At 34.1% G+C, this 21857-nt stretch overlaps 1 protein-coding gene across 3 annotated transcripts; it reads left to right on the top strand.

Annotated features, from left to right (window-relative positions):
- The first annotated feature begins 11469 nt into the window (after positions 1 to 11469).
- On the top strand, positions 11470 to 19768 carry LOC147409155 (polyadenylate-binding protein RBP47-like). Of its 3 annotated transcripts, none has more exons than XM_086425961.1 (6): positions 11470 to 11925; positions 15236 to 15716; positions 18516 to 18598; positions 18672 to 18802; positions 18898 to 18994; positions 19407 to 19768. In XM_086425961.1, the coding sequence occupies exons 1-6, from the start codon at positions 11665 to 11667 to the stop codon at positions 19575 to 19577; spliced, it is 1224 nt and encodes a 407-aa protein (XP_086282087.1). In that variant the 5' UTR covers positions 11470 to 11664; the 3' UTR covers positions 19578 to 19768. The 3 variants fall into 3 exon arrangements, with proteins under 3 accessions (XP_086282087.1, XP_086282107.1, XP_086282096.1); XM_086425981.1 differs by having other exon boundaries at positions 19412 to 19670; XM_086425970.1 differs by having other exon boundaries at positions 11471 to 11925; positions 18531 to 18598.
- Positions 19769 to 21857: the final 2089 nt, after the last annotated feature.

The following is a 21857-nucleotide window of genomic DNA, read 5'->3' as shown; positions in this document are numbered from 1 at the left end:
ACCTTCTTGTTTGATGGAGAAAGATTTTTGGTTCAGTTCAAAAAGACAAGTCTCATCGGATCCATCATAGAAGGTTTTTGACAGAGCAACCCAAATTTTGTTTGTTGTGGAGAGACGAATAAATCGTTGCATCAAAGGAGGGGACATTGAATCGATAAGCCAACTCTTGACTTTATTATTTTCGGTAATCTAAGTGCCAAGGTTGGGATCTCCAGGCGCTGGTTTTTTTGTTTCTCCAGTGAGATACCCGGCTTTATTCCGAGCACCAATACGCATCTCCATCAACTGTGACCAGAGTGAGTAATTCGTTTTATCTAGTGTGATTCAGTGGGGAATGCGGTGTTGTCTTGGTGAACAACAATTTGTGGAGGTTCAGCCATGAAGGTGAAAGTGAGTGTTTTTCTGGTTTGGTATGGCAGAAAAAAAAAATCTCTTTCTCTCTAGGATCGAATCTGCTCTGATACCATGTTGACACTAAGCATTTCTGGAAAAAATTCCTTCATATTTTTTCTATAACAGAGGAGATATATATATACACCTATTCCTACAAGAAAAGGAAACTAAATATTCTTACAATCAATTTACATTTACTCAAAAATATTCTCCAACCAATGACTCCCTAAGAATCAGTAATAGAATCTAGGAAATATATTTTACACCTCTAATACAGCTATGGCTGACATTTCCATCATTTGTTAAAACTTTGGTCGACATCAAATACAGAATTACAATCATTAGGTCACAAAATAATAAAAAGAGTCGTGTTAAAGTGACCTGATCAAGATTGTACCTCGTATCGCACATCTCTAATGGGGAAGTGTGCAGGAATCATAGATGCTTTTTCACTCTTCCTCATCAGTGATGTACGATAGGAGATCAAATCTTGAGGTCACTTCAACCTTATTCTAATATATTAAAAAAAACATTTAACATCCACTCACGTTGGTTAAATGTCATTGGAGTCGACCATACAATAGATTTTCATTCTTCTTGTTTTGTTGTTTTCTCAAAATAAGGAACTCGCACCCCTTTATTTATAAAAAGTTATATTAGAATAGCTTTTTTCCATTAAAAAATTTAAAACTTCTCTAAGAAATTTCAATTAGTGTAATGATTTTCTTACACCCCCCTTTGATGCACACCCCCATCACAGAACTATAGTTCATTTTGCATCGGGATGTACATAATCATAAATCTTTTCTCTTGTGTATCCTGAGGCAAATGATCAACAGTACTGTGATTGGGCGTCATAGTATCACAACTCTTTCAATTATGATATAATTTTTATTATATTAACCAAAATTTAATCTCTCTCTTATCAGTTTCATCACCTAATTAAGGATACCAATATTATAATTAGTTTACAAAAAATAACTAGTAAGTATATATGGTCACCAAATAAAGAAACGTCGGACGTCATGGACTTAGAATCCTCCCTGAACTTATCTGATGATAGAGAATTGATGACCAGCTCCAACAACTATAAATCACTATTTACTTATTTAGACTGATTTTTTGTGTAGACTGCAGTACAATGCCCATGCTTAAGTGAAAGGGAAAATTAAATTAAAATAAAAAAGCAGTTAAATACATTAATATTTACAGAAAATAATCTATTTTTTTCAAAAAAAATTACCAAAAAAAAAATTAAATTGCTGGCAGTCCAGTATTTTAATGTGTTAAAATACATTGCTTTACCAAAAATGCCCTTTAAATGACTAAAACGTCGACTCCAGCGTTTTAATAGCTTGCTTTAACACCCCAGCAATTTTGCCTTCATTTAAAACACAATTTTCCCTAAAATCAACAAATTAAATTAAATTAAATAGTGCATGTCCTTATTAACTAGTAGAGGTACATATCTGATATCTGTACTCAGAAGCAAATGAAAACTTCTATTGCGTTCCTACGTACAGACTGTGTCGGGTGATTAAGAAAGGAAAACAACACAGTTTTAGAATACGTGGAAATATGTCTTAATTATAAACCTCAGCTATTTGTGATTATGTATATCTTTCTTCTATTTATGCAGTATCTCTAGTGTCAAATTTCCTCTCATAGGAGAATTTAATGTATTTGAGTGAATCTTTTCTTTTTAAGAGATTTTCACAATGATTGTCGGAAGGACATATTATCATATATGGATCTTGAGAAAATATTGTCTCTCAATAAAGTACGATATCTCTTGGATAGTTCAAAAGAGACAGAATGATGATATGGAAACTGGAAAGATCTCTATGAGGAAAGTTTTCGGAAGTATATGGGGCAACTCAGTCCATGGGTTGACGGCTTGGGCTTGGGTTTGGGTTTGGGCCCCATTATAGTATTTTGGGCATATTTGAATTGGCAATATCTTTACTATTTTAATGAGAGAAGGCGAAAATAGAACTGTAGAAGTGGTTCCAAACCAAAATTTTAGCAGTGGTAAATGACTGCACTTTTATATTTAAATTTAATATTGTCAAGTTAGTTAAAAATTCAAAAATCACGTTACTTATTTTTAAAATTATAAAAATACCCATTTTTTACTATCTAATCTACACAAATCCTTTAATCAATATTTTAAATTACAAATAAGCACTTTGGATATATGTGTGTTTCCACATGTCACCTTGTAGTTATTATTAACGTTCTAATTAGATCTTCTGAACTGGACCCAGGTATAAGTTTTACCATTTTTTATTTACATGGGCACTATTGTAAGGTAGCCCATGAGTTCCTAGTGTTACAATTATGGGTAAAGATGAATTTGTTACTTGTCGTCATTGTTTCTCTGTATAATATTGTTGTTTTCTTGGTTCTTCATGATTCTGGTGATTGTGACAATGTTAATAGACCTACTTACACACAAAATGTGGGTCAGGATATGTAGGAGGCATAGCATGGCGTAATGAGAAGAGTCGTGACAATCTGACTTACCCACGTGGCATAATCAACCGACACCCCTGACGTGGCATGTTCGAGAGCTGTAGATCTGCACTCCTTCGGTATAGAACTGTACTTTTTATGGGGAAGCGCAGTTCTGCATCCCAAAGAGTGCAGATCTACGTTTCCTAAACATGTCATGTTAGGGGTGTTGATAGAGTATGACACGCGGGTAAGTCAGATTATCACGATTCTAATGAGAACGCAGGTTCGAAGTAGCTTGGGGAATGTTTCTAGAAATTAATCATCAATGACAGAGAAAGGTTATCCAGGATGCATAAGGCAAACATTTACATAACTATTATGATGCATTTAATTTAATTACAGATGATATGAGTCCTACACCAGCCCTGTTGTACAGTCACATGCATGGTTTATGGTTAGGTGGATGACATGTTTTGGAGAAATGTCCAGTTCGGTCTAAATTAGTTTATATGGGATCTTGTTATTGGGGAAGGATGGTTAGAGTCAGACCACTCACTATGTCATAAAGGGCAGAAGACGACAATGGTATTGCGGAAAAAATGACAGTTTTAAGCGACGGTTTCCAACAGTCGCTAAATTGATTTTTATACGCTAAGTACTTGCTTATATTTCTCATTCTTTTATAATGAGTTTATATCTATAAGGACAAAACCCAAAAAAAAAATAATACTCCAACAATGATCCTTGCATAGAATTGAAGCAAGGTCTCCTGAACGAGAATTTAACAAATAAATCACACCTTACTGTTATTCCCTGCGACCCTTTTATATTCATAGTTCTCTCTTTCTCCAACATATCGATGTTTTGGAGTAATTGGTTGAGTAACATAGCATTAGAGAATTAGGTTCATATAGGTCAGATGTTTGATTCTTTCCACACTTATGGTTGAGAGGGGGTGTTGAGTGTAAAATGTCCTCCGCTCTCTGGTTGTGTTATACCCCTGCTAAGCCTCGTGGCCTTCTTATATTCATAGTTCTCTTCTCCAACAAATCGGTCTCTTGAAGTAATTGATTTGTTACTTAACACGAGCAACAATACCTAATTTGACTAATTAGTTTGCATGGTCAACTTGTAATTCATAGAAAATATATATTTAATGTGGCATACCATTTTTGCCATTTTCTCATAATTTTTGCGAAACCCTTTTATTTACTAACTTAGTAAGATCTTAAGCCTTATGCCCTAATGGTTTGCCACAATAACAGTCCAACGACACAGCCCTCTAAATTTGACTCATATCCAAAAACAAAACAAAAAATATTTTGTGCTTGATCTAAGGTTTTGAAAATGGATGGCTACTGAACTTTCACCCAATTCAGATCCAAAAACAAGATTTTGAAATACTCAAATTTTGAAATAAAAAATAAAAAATAAAAAAAAATCTTATGTGCTTGATCAAAGATTTTGAAAATATACGACTATTAAACTTCCACCTAACTCCCAAAATTAAAATTAAAATCCAACAGTAAAAAATGATATTTTTTTAAATTTTCTTTTTCAAAATTCATTGATATTGATCCTTTACAACCCTGAAGCATCAGACTTTTGATGGCACAAGGTGAGCCCAACAACCCTTAGTTAGGGTAAAATCCTTACTAACTTAGCAAGTTAGTTGGACTCTAAACTTTAATCAGGGTTTAGACCTGTGGTTCACTTAATTGACATTGCTTACGCAGCTAAAAAGCACGTGGGTTCACGTCTCAATCTAACACACCCAACGCGCACACAGAGATGATGGGACCAACAAATTATTGGTCACACTCCCACACGACGTTCACGAGGATGGCTTGGCGGCCGTCCCACAGTGACCAAGACTTCCAAGTCAACCGTGATACCTAGGTCTTGCTATTAATCCAACGGTGTAGAATAAATCTCGAAAACAAATACGACTCTTCTAAAATCCCTTTATAATCCTTTCCTTAGTAGCAGTAGGTCTCTCTCTCAGAGCCTGGTCTGCTTCATCCAAGACCAAACCCTCTCTCGCTCTCTCTGCAGTTGTGTATCTCGGAGGGTACAATTTTGTAATCCAAGCGAAAGAATCTATGGTTCCTTGAACATGACACGTCAGTGAGTTTATGAGTCCGACTGTGAGGTTGAGTTCAAAAATCATTAGTCTTTATTTATATTTCTCATACTACTCAATGAAATCTTTCAAATGGTAGGACCCTCACATGCCACTCTCTTGAAACCTTAAATACCAAAGGAGAAGAGGGATGGAGTCTCTCTCTCTCTCTCTCTCTCTCTCTCTCTGCTTAACTTCTTTTTCTCCCCAATATGCCTAAGATCAAGTTCATCAGTACGTGTGTTTTTCTTGTAGGATTGATTTTCTGCCATGAAGTTCTCTCTGTTGATGGAAGGCATTTGAAGTTCGGGAAGACAAAGGAGTTGAAGAAATGCTTAGAGTGTCATGACAACAGTTTGAGAGCATCTACAAGGGAGGGTGAGCACTCTAGAGACTTGCACCATGAAGTTCCAAGTGTGGTAGAACATCTTGAAGATTTTCGGCCTACAACACCTGGTCACAGTCCGGGTGTTGGTCATTCCATTCATACTTGATTGTAACACCATTTGATTGAATATATGTAATAAGGCAACAATATTGTTTTTCCACCTTTGTATATAAATGCTTTTGCGCTGCTCTTTTCTTGTTCATAATCTCTCTCAATTTATATTATAACAATTTAGATTCCTTTTAATATGCAACTTAGAAAGAGCATGCAATCACAAGATTATAAAAAGTGAGGAAGATTGAAAAAAAAAATATGGATTGAGATAGTGAAAGTAGATGTACATGAAATACATTTATAATAGCATATGCTATGACTTCAAAGAAGTGAATGGAGGAATAGGATTGGGTCAACCCACTCCAAATCTTTTAATATGAATTTAATGATGAAGATAATGATTTGTTGAATATGATTGTATTTATTAAAAAGAGCAAATTCCCAAAACGAGGCACGAAAATCAATTTCTTTTTCAAAACATTGCTTTATTCTAATTAATTATGAAAACAGTAATTTACCGTTTTCAAAAATAAGTTTTCTTACCAAAATGGTAAAATATAAAATGAAGAGTAATTTCAATATTTTTATATCCAAAATATCCTCTCTCTCTCTCTCTCTCTCTCTCTCTCTCTCTCTCTCTCTCTCCAGTGAAACACTCTCCTTACCATAACATAGTAAGACATTAAGCCTTACTAAGGTCGTTTTATTCAAATGGACTGTCACATTAGCAATTCGACACCACAACCTTCTAAATTTCATTAAAATACTCAGATTCAAAAGAAATTTCTTTTGAGTTTGATTCAAGCTTTTGAAAATGGACGGAGAACTCCCAACTTAAAATTAAAATTCAACAATGAAAAATAACAACTTTGAAGAAAAGAAAAAAGTTCGTAGAATTTTGTCCTTTGCAACCTTGAATCATTAGATCATGTTTTTTTATGCGAACGATAAGCTCAAGGACTTTCTTTTCTTAATCTGATTCATTGATGGCAGCAATAAGCAATAGGTGGACAAGAAAAAGAACAATGCTTCTTCTTCAAGTTGGTGGAAGATAAATTTCTAAGAAATTTAAAAAAAAAATGGAAAAAAGTTACTTTTCACCTTTGAATTTTAATTTTAAGTTTCAGAGAAAGCTAGCTATCAAGCTCAAAAGAATTTTCTTGTACTTGGCATTAAGGTCACCATCTCATGAATCTCTAAACTTGTTCTCTTATTGATCCATACACCAAATACCAGCCCTTGTTGGTGATTATTAGCTTTTAGGTCTGAACATGCATATTTTTCCATCATTTGTTAAAACTTAGGCCGACATCAAATTCAAAACTACAATCATTAGGTTACGAAATAATAAAAAGAGTCGTGTTAGAGTGACCTCAAGATTGTATCTCCCATCGCACATCTCTGACGGGGAAGTGTGTAGGAATAACAGATACCTTTACACCCTTCCCCGTAAAGATGTTCAGTATGAGGTCAAATCTTGAAGACACTTCAGCATTATTCTAATAAAAAACAGTTAACATCCACTCGCCTTCGTTAAATGTCATTCGGGTTAGATTTTCTATCTTCTTGTTTTGTTCTCTCAAAACAAGGAACTTGCACCTCTTTATTTATAAAGATTTATACTAGAATAGCTTTTTCCATTAAAAAGATAAAAACTTCTCTAAGAATTTTCAAGTAGTGTAATGATTTTCTAACACCCCCCTTTGACGCACACCCCCATCACAGAACCGTAGATCATTTGCATCGAGATGTGCATAATCATAAATCTTTTCTCTTGTGTATTCCGAGGCAAATGATTAACGGTACTGTGATGGGGACATCATATTATCACGACTCTTTCAATTATGATATAATTTTTATTATATTAACCAAAATTTATTGTATCTCTTATCAATTTCATCACCTAATTAAGAATACCAACATTATAATTAGTTTACGAAAATAACTAGTAAGTATATATGGTCTCCACATAAAGAAACGTCCAGCATCATGGACTTAGAATCCTCCATGAACTTATCTGATGAAAGAGAATTGATGACAAGCTCCAATCACTATTTACTTATTCAGACTGATTTTTTGTATAGACTGCAGTATAATGCCTATACTTAAATGAAAGGGAAAATTATTATATAAAATACATTAATATTTACAGAAAATAATCTAATTTTTTCAAAAAATTACCAAAAACAAATTAAATCAGCTGGCAGTCCAGCATTTTAATGTGTTAAAATACATTGTTTTACGAATAATTTACCAAAACGGTAGAGTTTTCGAAATTAATTCCGAAAACGGTATATTGTAGCAATTAATTCCGAAAACGGTAAATTTACCATTTTCGGAATTAATATTTTTTACCAAAACGGTAAAAACAGTAAAAAAAAAATTTATACCGAAAATACCCTTTTTTTGTTTTACATATATATTTACAATTTTAACCTTAAAAAAATGAAAATTCAACTAAAAAGATTCACTCTCTTTCGGTAATCCTATGTATTTATAATTTTTTTTACCGAAATCAATTTTATTTTTGTAATTTCAGTCAAAAAATAAAAAAGGGCATTTTTGGTATAAAAAAATACATTTTACTGTTTTTACCGTTTTGGTAAAAAAATTAATTCCGAAAATGGTAAATTTACCGTTTTCGAAATTAATTGCTACAGTGCACCGTTTTGGTAAATAAATGAAAAGTTGTGCATGTTTTGGTAAATCTGCCTTATTTTACCAAAAATACCCTTCAAATGATTAAAACGCCGGACTGTCCGGGTTTTTAATAGCTTGCTTTAACACCCCCAGCGATTTAGCCTTCATTTAAAACGTAATTTTCCCTAAAATCAACAAATTAAATTAAATAGTACATGTCCTTATTAACGAGTAGAGGTACATATCTGATATCTGTACTCAGAAGCAAACGAAAACTTCTATTGCGTTCCTACGTACTGACAAGGTTGGGTGATTAAGCAAGGAAAACAACACAGTTTTAGAATTCGTGGAAATATGTCTTAATTATAAACAAAAGCTTTTCTAGGGAAAACCTCAGCTTAATTACCTAGCTATTTGTGATTATGTATATCTTTCTTTTATTTATGCAGTATCTCTAGTGTCAACTTTCCTTTGATAGGAGAATTTCTTACATTTAAGTGAATCTTTTCTTTTTAAGAGATCTTCACAATGATTGAAGGAAGGACATATTATCGTATATGGATCTTGAGAAAATATTGTTTCTCAATAAAGTAAGATATCTCTTGGATTAGTTCAAAAGAGACAGAATGATGATGTGGAAACTGGAAAGATCTCTACGAGGAAATTGGAAGTATCTGGGGTGTCGTGTGGGCTACATATCCATGGGTTGACGGATTGGGCTTGGGTCCATAGTATTTTGGACATTTTTGGGTTTGCAATATTTTATAATGAGAGAAGGCGAAAGTAGAACGGTAGAAGTGGTTTCACACCAAAATTTGAGCATTCGAATAAATCTCCGCACTTTTATATTTAAATTTAATATATTCAAGGTTATTTTAATTAAAAAATCAAAAATTACAACCCACGACCCTAGAATCACGTTACTTATTTTATACAATTTTTTTACTATCTAATTTACACATACCCTTTAATAAATATTTTAAATTACAAATAAGTACTTTTGATATATGTGTGTTTGCACATGCCAACGTTAGTAGACCTACTTACACACAAAATGTGGGTCAAGAGGTGTAGGAGGAGTAGCATGGCATAATAAGACGAGTCATAATAATCTGACTTATCCACGTGGCATACTAAATTGACACTCCTGATGTGGCTTGTTTGAGAACTGTAGATATGCACTCCTTCCAATATAGAACTGTACTTCTTACGGGAAAGTGCAGTTCTATCTCCCAAAAAGTGCAGATCCAAGACTCCTAAACATGTCATGTTAGGAGTGTTGATTGACAATGACACATAGGTAAGTCAGATTATCATGATTCTAATGAGAACACAGGTTCGAAATAGCTTGGCGAATGTTTCTAGAAACTAATCATCAATGACTAAGAAAGGTTAGCCAGTATGCACAAGGCAAACATTTACAGAACTATTATAGTGCATTTAATTTAATTACAGATGATATAAGTCCTACATCAACCCTGTTGTTCGGTCACATGCATGATTTATGGTTTGGTGGATGACATGTTCTAGAGAAATGTCCAGTTTTATTGGGGAAGGTTGGTCGGAGTCAAATCACTTGCTTATATTTCTTCTTCTTTTAGAATGAGTTTATATTTATTAGGACAAAAGAATATACTCCACCAATGATCCTTGCATAAAATTGAAGCACGGTCTCCTGAGCTAGAATTTAACAAATAAATCACACTTTACTATTAATCCTTGTGACTCTTTTATATTCATAGTTCTCTCCTTCTCTAACACATCGATGTTTTAGAGTAGTTAGTTGATTAACACGATATCAGAGAGTTAGGTTCGTATAGGTTGCATGTTTGATTCTTTCTACTCTTATAGGTGAGAGGATGTGTTGAGTGTATATTGTCCTCCACTCTCGGGTGTGTTATACACCTGCTAAGCCTCTTATATGTATAGTTCTCCTCTTCTCCAACGAATCGGTCTCTTGGAGTAATTGTTTTGTTAACACGAGCAACAATACCTAATTCGACTAATTAGTTTGCATGATCAACTTGAATTCATAGAAAATATATATTTAATGTGGCATACCATTTTTGCCATTTTCTTATAAAAATTCATCAAACCCCTTTTCTTTTTTATCTCCAAGTACTTGTTTTTTAGAAAGAGAGTAACTCCTTTCTTCTCGAAACGCTCTCTTTAGAGAGAAGAGAGATCAAACCTATTTTTTTCAACTAATATTCTCTCCGAAAATAGATCCAACTCAATTTCTCGTCTCCATACATTCTCTTTAAGACGATAGAACCCATTTCCCATAAAAGATTTTTTGAAATCTAAGTTACTTTATACGATTTTGAAATCAAATTCTTTCTCCCATTATTCTCCCATCTTATACTATTATACATTTTTTTATAATGTCCATTTTTTGATTTTTTTTGTTCCTTTAAAGTTTCTTCTTTTTGGATTCTTATACGAACGCTCTCCTAGGAAATTCTAAAATATGAATTTGATGTTTCTTTAGTGGTAAGTGGTACACAAAATTTCCTTCACTAAATGATGTAAAAGTTTGTGTGATGATAAAAGTTTTTTTTTTTTTTTTTTTAAATCAGTTGTGTGATAATAAAAGTTATCTTAAATAAATTTTAGCGACCACCATTTTTTTTACCAACTGAGTAAGATTTTAAGCCTTATGCCTAATAGTTTGCCACAATAACAACCTAACAACACAACACTCTAAATTTTGTTGAAAAACTCATATCCAAAAACAAAATAAAAAATCTTTTGTGCTTGATCTAAGATTTTGAAAATGAACAGCTACCGAACTTTTACGTATTTCAGATTCAAAAACAAGATTTTGAAATACTCAGATTTTGAAAGAAAAAAAAAATTCTTTTGTGCTTGATCAAAGATTTTGAAAATGGACAATTGTTGAATTTTCACCTAACTTAACTCCTAAAATTAAAATTAAATTCAGCAGTGAGAAATGATTTTTTTGAAATTTTCTTTTTCAAAATTCATAGATATTGATCCTCTAGTCTACAACCCCGAAGCATCAGACTATGTTTTTGGATGGCACAAGGTGAGCCCAACAACCCTTTGTAAGGGTGAAATCCTTACTAACTTAGTAAGGTTTGTTGGACTCTAAACTTTAATCAGGGTTTAGACCCGTGGTTCACTTAATTGGCATTGCTTACGCAACTATAAAGCACGTGTGTTCAAGTCTCAGTTTAACACGCCCAACGCGCACACAGAAATAATGGGACCCACAAATTATTGGTCACACTCCCACACGACGTTCACGAGGATAGCTTGGCGGCCGTTCTGCAGAGACCAAGACTTCCAAATCAACTGTGATACCTAAATCTTGCTATTAATCCAACGGTGTAGAATAAATCTCGAATACAAATACGACTCTTCTAAAATCCCTTTATAATCCTTTCGTTAGTAACAGTAGGTCTCTCTCTCAGAACCTGGTCCGCTTCATCCAAGACCAAGCCCTCTCTCGCTCTCTCTACCCTTCTTCTCTCCTTCTCGCCCTAATTTATCGATTTAAATCTCCCAAATCCGTAACAGAGAGTGAGAAAGGTGAGAAGGAGAGAAGAAGAGAGACGAATCATTAATCAAAAAATACAAACTCATAATGCAATCAACCAACGGTGCTGATCTGCAGCAGCAGCAGTGGATGGCGATGCAATATCCAGCCGCGATGATGGCGATGCCGTACCAGATGATGCCGCATCACTACCCCCCTCAGCACTACATGTCTTACTCTCATCAACAGCAGCAACAACAGCAACAACAGGAGGGATCTGCAGAAGAGAATAAGACGATCTGGATTGGAGACCTCCATTACTGGATGGACGAGAATTACCTCCATAGCTGCTTTGCTCACACTGGAGAGGTTATCACTTCCATCCCCTCTTGTTCTATCTATCTGGTTTTTATTTATTTATTATTATAGATATAGAAGAAAAATCTTATCTTGAACGATTTATGTTAAAAATCTGTAATCCTTTAAGAGATTTAATCTGCGTATCTACCAAGAACAAATCTTTTAGATATTAATTGAATTTTTTTTAGATTTCTTTAGATATGCGAGATTAAATAATGCAGGAGCCCCGACTTTTGGATCATTGGTTGAATCATCTCAAGCCGAAGTTCAATCCGTGGGCCCATAACTGCAGGATTAGGTTACGAAATTAGGGTGTATTTAGCTTATTTTATTTAATGGGTTTAGCAAGTACGAGGAGTTTGTTGTTTTGTTTTGATTTGAATTAGGAAACTTAGGCTAGAAATAAATTGCCATGAATTCGTGTTTATTTATAGATGGTTGATTAATTGAATGAGAAGCTTTTTAGGTTTGAAAACCCTGTGAGAGGTGGATTATGATCATGAACTAATGAATTTTGATTCAACGTCGTTTGAGCACCAATAACGGTATCAAAGTTAAAAGTTTTTTTTATATGTGTTTTTTATTTGAACCCCATTCGGCATCATCATCCTGTACCACATCAACCACTTTGAATCACTGTCAACGACCCACATTCCTCATTTACTCTGTAGAACCTCACCTCGTTCTGGCCTAACAGCCACCATTGATCACCATCTATACAATCAACATCGAAGCCCATTAATTAGTCCACCACCTCTGACCCGTTATAATTACTACACGTCCACTGCACCAACACCATAGCAAGACAAATCGTCTTCATTCACATCGGCTTTACTGAAAATTTTAATTGTTAATCATCAATGCTCCAATCTTATCATGCCAACATCATCATCATCATCATCATGCTCTTGCCTATTAATTGTATGACTGAAAAAAGGATACAACCTTTAATGATATCATCCACTGGAGTAATATCATATTAACATATTCCACTAAAGAAGTTGCCATCAGGGTTCAAGACGGCAATCTACCTTTTTCAGCAGAGGTACTTCGAAAATCAATGTTGATGCTGAAACTGGCTTCTTGATCCTCACATCATTTCAATCCATTCTTACATACACAACCTCATTAAAACAAATTAAAAGTTTATTTAAATTTAAAAGATTTTGGCTGTTCATTTAAACTTTGAATGTTAGTCAAATGTTAGAATGAACTGATTTTGGGTGGCAATGATCACATTGAAAGTGACTCAATCTACAGTTGTATCAGCCAAAACATTATCCATGTGGGTCCTACAAGGAGTATTGTGTGGGTAAAAAAAGTGGTACAAGACACGTGGCGTAAATAAGACGGAGATTGATCACATGAGGATGTATATGTATCTCAAGAGTCTATTGGTCTATTTTAAATTATATTTTATTTAGCTAAAAATATAATTTTATCCAGGAATAGAAAGTCACTTAGGGAATCTCTATTTTTGGATAATGATAGATTTGTATAGTTGATTGAAAATCCCTTGGTTGAGGGGAAATTGACTCATTTCATTAGGGTTTAGTTTCATCTTTTATATCTATATAAAGAGAACTATTTTGTAAAAGGAAGAGGCTCTTGGGAGGAAGAAAAAAGGAAGAGTGATGTAGGACGATGAGGGGAGAAAAAAAAATATGGGGGTTTTAGGGAATTTGGTTTAGGATTGGGAAAATCCAAAAACTAAAATGAAAACAATGATTGTAGGTATGACACAATCACAATGAAAATGGTTAAAGGTTTATAAGGTAAGGAAAAGATTAAGAGTTAAAGATTTGGAAAAGAGATTAATGAAATAAGTGTTAAAAAAAACAGGGAAAGGATTAAGGGTTGAGGTTTGTAAGTTTCAAGAATCAAGAAAGGGATTTCAAGAATCAAGAAAATCAAGAACTAAAAAGAACACAAGAAAAATAAAGATTAGAAGAAAATAATGTTATATTGGGTTCACTCTAAAATGGCCTCACACCACACCCATTGTTTGGAAGATCAAACTCAAGCTTTTTTTTTATTCATCATATTTCATGGTTATTAAAATTACAGCAATAATCAAATACTTATAATGTTTTCTATACCCTAATTTAATCTCAACCATCCAACTAAAATAATGAGATCCAATGGTTGAGAATAAAACTTAAAACAACTTAAATATAATAAAATCATAGATACCACCTATGCCCCAATCCCATAACTTTATTTCCTATGAATTTTCAGCCTATGAAAACTCATTATAAAGTTATCAAATTGCCCCCTAATGCCTATACTAACATCATATGTTAATAAAACATCAAATATTTATTCATTGTCCTTTTTCTCGAGTTGTTTGGATGTTTTTCTTGTCTCGTTTCCGGGTGCATCTGGTACTTCCGTTATCCTTTTTGGCGCTTCTGGAGGGTTGGAATGTAAATATCTTCGAATCTAGAAAGAGGCTTCTCTGGGCTATCCTTCCGTTTGCAATTGCTTGGGGTCTTTGGAGAGAACGCAACAACAGGGTATTCCATAACAAGGAGAGCTTACCTCACACAGTGATCTTAGAGATTTTGGGCTTCCTTTTCCTTTGGTCAAAGTTGAGTATAAACTTTGAGGGAGTGTGTTTCCAAGACTTTGTGTTTGATTGGGATAGCATTTGTGACTCTTAGCATCACGAAGGGCATGTATTTTTGCTTTTTTTTTTTTTCTATTTTCCTTGTTATTTTGTTTTTTTTTTTGTTCTTAGGAAGCTACCTCAGCCTCCCTTTCGTCCTTCCATTTATATAATTTATATTTATAAAAAAAAAAACATCAAAATAAGCCCAAAAAACATAAAGTTAAATAAATAAAAACTAAAATCTACTCTTCAATATTTGATGTCTCCATCAGAGAGAAGGCTAGTATTTGCAGATCTTGTATTGGCTTCAAGAATAGCGGAATGACTTTTCGGAGTCCGGGGACTTTGTGACGAACCCCGTGAACAAATCTTGTGTTTGTCTTCTCTCACCTTTTCCCTTTTCTTTGATTATGTTTCTATATGATTTTTGATCGTTCGTGTGCATTAAGAACAATGAAGATTGATTGTTAGGGGTAAATCTTGAGGAATTGACAGCATCCGAGATTTTACCTTTGCAAGAACTAATATATAGTAAAGTGTAAAATGATGGATATGCATTATATCAATAGATATATCAGTTGAAACACCTACTTTTGCCAGCATGACAAGAGCATCTGTTGCTTCCACTTGTGGCCTTCTCATTTAGGGCCATTCTCATCTTTTTAATTTTCGCTTGTTTCCGACATTTGGGCATCATGAAATATGCAGGTCATCTCCATAAAGGTTATCCGCAATAAGCTAACTGGTCAGTCAGAGGGATATGGTTTTGTGGAATTCTTTTCACGTGCAGCTGCTGAGAAAATTCTACAGAGCTACAATGGCACTGCAATGCCTAACACAGAACAGCCGTTCCGCCTTAACTGGGCATCATTTAGCATGGGTGATAAGCGTTCTGATGTTGGTTCTGACCGCTCTATATTTGTAGGAGATTTGGCTCCAGACGTTACAGATACCCTATTGCAGGAAACTTTTTCAAGTAAATATCCATCCGTGAAAGGGGCAAAAGTTGTCATTGATGCAAATACTGGACGGTCAAAAGGTTATGGGTTTGTGAGGTTTGGTGATGATAATGAGAGGTCACGCGCCATGACTGAAATGAATGGTACGTTTTGTTCTAGTAGGCCCATGCGCATCGGTCTTGCAACCCCTAGGAAGTCAACCGGATATCAACAGCAATATTCTTCACAAGGTATGTGGTAATAATTATCTTAGCTTTACAAATGCATCTAGGATTTTTGAGATCTTATTTTTATGGTTTTTCCCACGTTAGGAATTGATGGTAGTTATGAATTATGATCCTTTTGCTTCTCCTGGGATGTGTTTTTTATTTTTTAAAATATCATTGCATGATAAAACCTTCATTGGTTGAAGTAAAAATCTAGTTGAACTTCTGGGAATGTGGTTTTAAGGATGACATCTTTCTCTGAATAATGTTCCCTTTTTGGATGACACATTGTTATAACTTGTGCATATCACCATTTGCTGTTAACCCTGCATGGGAAAGATTGGGTAGCTCTTACCCAAGATTTAGTCTATCCAAGATAGAACCCATTGCCTATCGTTGCACCAACATTGCATCAATACTTGTGAATCATGATTTTCGAAGCCTAAGGGTAAATTAGAAATAAAACCCTCAAGCTGTAGAAATGTTCTCATGGGTGTATCCTTAATGATCCATGATACCCTACCACTAATCATGGTTATTTATGTACTTTTGATCCCATTTTGGGTAGTTGTAAGTGGTAATTGACAAGGACAATCATTTTCTAAGAATTTCCTGTTTGGGCCTCCATGTTGCACCCACATGCCAGTCATGTGCCAATTCACATAACCAAAGAAATATTTAATTTACATAAATATTTTGTTTTGTACTATTTTTTATGATTAAGCAGACGAAAAAATGGCTGTATGATTTTAAATTATTTCAGAACGTCTAAATACATTTTTTTAATAATATATATTTGGCATGGACTATAATATTTAGCAATACATATCTTTCAACATATGGACTGAACTGTAATGATGTATCGATTGGGCTATTGGGGGTTTGACATTGACACACCGAAGGAGTATCTCAAGAGGTTCCGTCAGGGATTAATGAAATGAAAGAGTCACTTTAGCCAAATGTGAAGGATAGATTTTCCCCCAATGGGAGCCACAAAGCATAACCGTCAGCTTAAAGCCAATAAATAAGCTCAAAAGCCAGAGCAAGTGAAGGAGCTAACAGAGGCACTGACGGAATTCATAGAGACAAAGTTGGGGTTTGGGAAGGGAAAACTTTGAGAAAAAAATGGTTAAAACATTAGAAAATTCTAGAATAAATAAATAAATTTTTTTAATTATAGAAAATATAAATTTGTATTACAAAATCTTGGTGATCTTCTCTATCCAATGAATGGGGAGTCTGCTTTGAAATCGTTTGCCCTGTACTCTCTCCCCGAGTATATGCTTCAAGATTACATGATAAAATAATATTTTAAGAACTTATTAAATGAAAAAAAAAAAAAAATCTCCGATTAAATTGAGAATATTTTAACAGACCACGATCACGATTTAATCTGTGATTTTTCTAAAAAGCAGCAATTTTTGTCACTATGACAGAATGCAATTTGATATCAGTAGGCCCAGCCCCACTGACACTAGAGCATGTATTTATTTGATCAGATTAACTTTTATACTTAATTTGATTAGCTTTCCAATCTTGATGGTCATGGATATGGCACAAAATTAGAGCTCTTCTGGGGGTCAGTGTGTCTGACAGTTCATCCCTGTTTAGTATGATCTTTTATGAATGATTTGGTTACCTATTCTTCTCTTGCATGGTTCCTTTTACTTCTGCCACAGCTACTGTTTCCCCTCCCTTTAAGTGGTGTGGTTTTATTTTTCTTTTTTATTCTTAGAAAGCACAAAAGAGTGGCATGGCTCTCTCATTTTCTGATTTCAGATTTTTGACCAAAATCTGAACTTTTGTATAAGTTTCACTAAACAATCCCAGTTTTTTTCCTGCATTCAACAGTATATCTGACAATAGTTATTACTTTATTATTGTCACTTCTGCTTTTACTTATATTTTTATCCTCGCAATGAAGGACAAACTGCCTTAGTTGGTAGAGAGCTCGACTGGAAGGGGCTGTGCTGCTCTATGATAGCTACCATTCGACAATGCTTAGCAATTCAATTTTCTTGCAATCAGACCTGGCCTTCAGCATAGTATTTTCTGGCTGGTTAAACTAACATATGATTGCAATCATTTGAAATTTAAAAAAAAATTATGACCCTCAACCATCCCCACTTTGTTCCACATCTAGACGGATGTATGTCCTATGTGATGTAATCTGTGAAGGATTCATATTTTTGAGACATCTCTTCTTAAAAGGAAAATGTTCCAAACATCTTTCGGTTGTATTACATATTACATCCTTTCATTTCTGGTTATGCAATCAGCATGATCTATACCAAAAGTAACACCACCAGCAGACAATAGCGTATTTTGAATTTGTGGTGGGTAGACCACCTATTTGGGAATCTGAATGCTGGGGCCACCTCTTCATTGAAGTATGGGGGAAATGCATGGGCAGGTGATCTAAAGCCTGAACTGAAATATATGCAGGTTCCCTCTATTTTTCAAATAAGGGTCTTTTTTTTTGGTTTTTGCTTTAGTTTTATTGTCCAAATTTTATGTTCATTTAACAACAACAACAGTGTTTCTTACATATTGTTATGGTGTTTGATTATTGGATTATTGTACATTTCATTGCTTGAAACTATTAGCTTATTCGGGACTAAAATCCCTTGGAATGCTATAGAAGGTTCTGAAATTCTTTTTTCCTTCTTTTAATTCTGTAACTCCGTTCTCCATGTTACTGACTAGTGAACAAGTTAGTTATTGCTGGTTGAAGTTGTTGTTTGAATACACCAATGCTATGAAACTAGCACTTTCAATCTGGCTTTCTTACATGTCATTTCTTATTTTATTTCCTTTAATTAGCTTTGTTATTGGTAGGTGGATATGCATCAAATGGTGCCTCTGCCCACGGCTTCCAGTCAGATGGTGATTCTACCAACACAACAGTGAGTCAGACTCTTCTGTGTAGGTCTTCAATTACTCTACCTTTAGCTGTCATTAACTCATATTTCATTGTAGATATTTGTTGGAGGACTTGACCCCAATGTCATTGATGAGGATCTCCGACAGCCCTTTTCTCAATATGGTGACATTGTGTCTGTAAAAGTACCCATTGGGAAAGGATGCGGATTTGTGCAGTTTGTTAACAGGTACTTCTCCTGAGATCTGCTTTGTCACAGATATTGAATGATGGAATCTTTTTCCACGGTTGAATGGACTTTAACTGTCTTACATCGTTTTGCAGAAACAGCGCTGAGGAGGCATTGCAGAATTTGAATGGGACTGTCATCGGCAAGCAAACAGTTCGTCTTTCTTGGGGACGCAATCCAGCAAACAAGCAGGTAGAATCAGTTGTTACCAATCTAAACTGGAAATCTCAGTGGGCTCATTTAGTCAACCTCTGGTTTATATGCCTTTGGCCTTCTTTGTGTTTTGTATCTTTTCCGTGGGCTTCTTGTCCTCATATTTAACAAATTTTACTTATCAAAAAAAATATATATATTTAGTCAACCTCTGCTTCCACAAAAATAAAGAGGGGATAACTTGAGTTAGTTGGGCTTAGACCCATAGCTCAGATGGTTTGACTCATTGCAAAACAACTTTGAGATCGTGGGTTCAAGTCCAGCTTACCCATAAATAAAAAAACCTCTAGTTGGTTTTTAACCACCCATTTGATGGGAATCAATTTACTGAAATATAAATTGACCTCAATTTTTTTTCTTGACCTGATAGTTTTATATTTTTCTTTGACAGTTTAGAATGGATTCTGGTAATCAGTGGAATGGGTCACACTATGGAGCTCAGGCTTATGATGGATATGGGTATGCTGCACCATCACCTCAGGACCCGAGCATGTATGCTGCTGCTGCCCCGACATATGGGACTTATGCTGTGCATGGCAACCACCAGCAACAAGTAAGCTAATTGCTAGATCAGCTTAATTGTAGTCATCAGACATGGTCGCACTAAAGTGACTTATCGCACCATTGGCAATGGATTGTTGAGTGTTTTTATTCATTATCTCACAGTGAGCTAGAATTGAATTTTGACTAACTAGATTGTTCTTAGCATTCTATTAATACTTCAAAAATTTTGAGAGCTTGTCAGAGTAAAAATGGTTATTATCATGCAAGTGTGATTCATTGGTACAAATGGTGCTGATGTTGGTAATTCTGAGGCTTTGTGCTTCACAGAATGAGATGATGTGGTCAGGGGTTGATCAATTTGGATGTTAATTCATGCCATCTCTGTGGGTTTATAGTCATGACTTCTTGTGTTTTCGCTAGGTATTGTTGGTCTGGGTGCACTAAAACATTTGACAAGTTGGATACCCTGACTTGCTCCTCAAGCGATCCCACTTTTTTTTCTTCTTCTTCTGAAGCACTCTCAACAATGTTAATAGATGATGAATCTTGATTTTAGGCTAGGGGTTTTTTGTTCCCTACTTTTTGAGCCATCATTTTACCATTCTCAATTGGGTTGTTCCTTTATGTCGATAGGTATCATTTTTGGGTGTTCTTTTTTCATGGATAGGTTTGACTGTCAAGGCATGGTTTTGATTCTAAGATGAGAACTATTACTAACATGAAGGTTTAATATCTCATTTTGATACAGAATGTTTCGATGAGTAGAAAAATCAAGATAGTCTTGACTGAAACATTTTGAGATGATCTAAGATATTTTCAGAAAATTCAATATTTTTAGCTCTATGTTTCATCTTGATTGAAACTGGAATATTAAATCATCTCATATTTAATTACAATAATAAATCACCTAACACTATATTGATATCATCCATCATCCACAACATATAACCATAGATCTGTCAAAAGCATTAAAAGCAATGTTATGTTCATTTATGTTTGCTTTATTGGTAAAATGGTTACCATTAGTTTCATCAAGGTTGCATTTTCTTACCAGTGCATCAAACTCATTTTCTCAACTTAACTGTAAAGACTGATTTAATCATGAAGTTCATGATTTAATTGTGAAATTTGTATAAATCTTATCTTAATGAAAAAGCCATGATTAAATCAGTGAAGGTAAAAGCGAAGATTTTATCGTGATATTTTCAACAATTCTATCTAAAGTTGTTGCCAATTTTAAGTTTTATTTATTCAATTTTAATTTATTTTTATTTAAGTTTAACTTAATTTAAACTAAAATTTTACGATAAATTGAGTTACATTGATAAAATGTTAAAATCGTAATTTACTTTTTTTGGATATCAATTTAACATATCTTAAAAGGTAATTCCATTACTCGACACTCCACATATGGAGGCGATATGCATTGAGTTATATATAGTATACTCAAATTTCAATTTACCATCCAATACTTCATTTGCTTTGCTTAATTCATCTCTATTTGCTCTCTTACGAAAACATCTCTTTATAATTTATAATTAATAATTTTTAATAAAAAAAAAACACTTTATTTTATAACTTCTGCATTGAAAAATACAATCATAGTCTACCATGGTCTATCGTTGTTATATTTTCACTTGATTACCCAATATATATTTCTTGGTTGAATTTCTTTTTTATTATTTCTTGATCTATTGTTCCTATGCTACCCATCACCTCGAATTAGTTACAACAAAATAATTGTTTATCAATATTATTATTAGTATTTAAATAATTAATATATATTTTAATGAATTTCTTTTTTATTATTTATTTATATAGCTTGACTTTATCACCGTTATTCCTATGCTACTCATCACCTCGAATTAGTTACAACAAAATAATTTTTTTATCAATGTTATTATTAGTATTTAAATAATCAATATATATTATATTTTAATGATTGAAATTCTACTACTTTAAAGGTTTCAAATTAATTCGATAGTAATATTTTAAATTTTACTCACCAAGGTCTAGCTGAGATGGTAAGAAAGTAACTGCGTGTGCTCCCCAAATCGTGATTTTGAATTTCTATAACCCCTCCACCATTAAGGTAGCTATTTAATGACTTCACGTGATAGGGTGGGATGGTGCTTACGGTTAGTTTTTGGGTTCCAATGGTCCGATGGCTGGCTCGCTATCACAAGGATCACCTCTTTTATATATATATGGGTCGCGTTCAATGGCAAACTTTTTAGCAAACTTTTTGACAAAACATTTTTCAAAACACGAGTTAGAAGTTTTGGAATGGGCTGATTTTTAGTGAGGATGATCTCTACGGTGAGGAGATCATCATCAC

Source organism: Akebia trifoliata, chromosome 2, assembly GCF_017979445.1.
Source record: "Akebia trifoliata isolate Shusen 1 chromosome 2, ASM1797944v1, whole genome shotgun sequence".
Lineage (NCBI taxonomy): Eukaryota > Viridiplantae > Streptophyta > Magnoliopsida > Ranunculales > Lardizabalaceae > Akebia > Akebia trifoliata.
The sequence above is the reverse complement of the archived record's forward strand: the minus strand, read 5'-3'. Positions and strand labels throughout refer to the sequence as shown.

Excerpts from the sequence above, each read along its gene's own strand:
- LOC147409155 (XM_086425961.1), top strand. The coding sequence starts at position 11,665 with ATGCAATCAACCAACGGTGCTGATCTGCAGCAGCAGCAGTGGATGGCG. Across the intron at positions 18,599-18,671 it reads GTGATTCTACCAACACAACA|ATATTTGTTGGAGGACTTGA; the intron begins GTGAGTCAGACT and ends ATTTCATTGTAG. Across the intron at positions 18,995-19,406 it reads GCAATCCAGCAAACAAGCAG|TTTAGAATGGATTCTGGTAA; the intron begins GTAGAATCAGTT and ends TTTCTTTGACAG.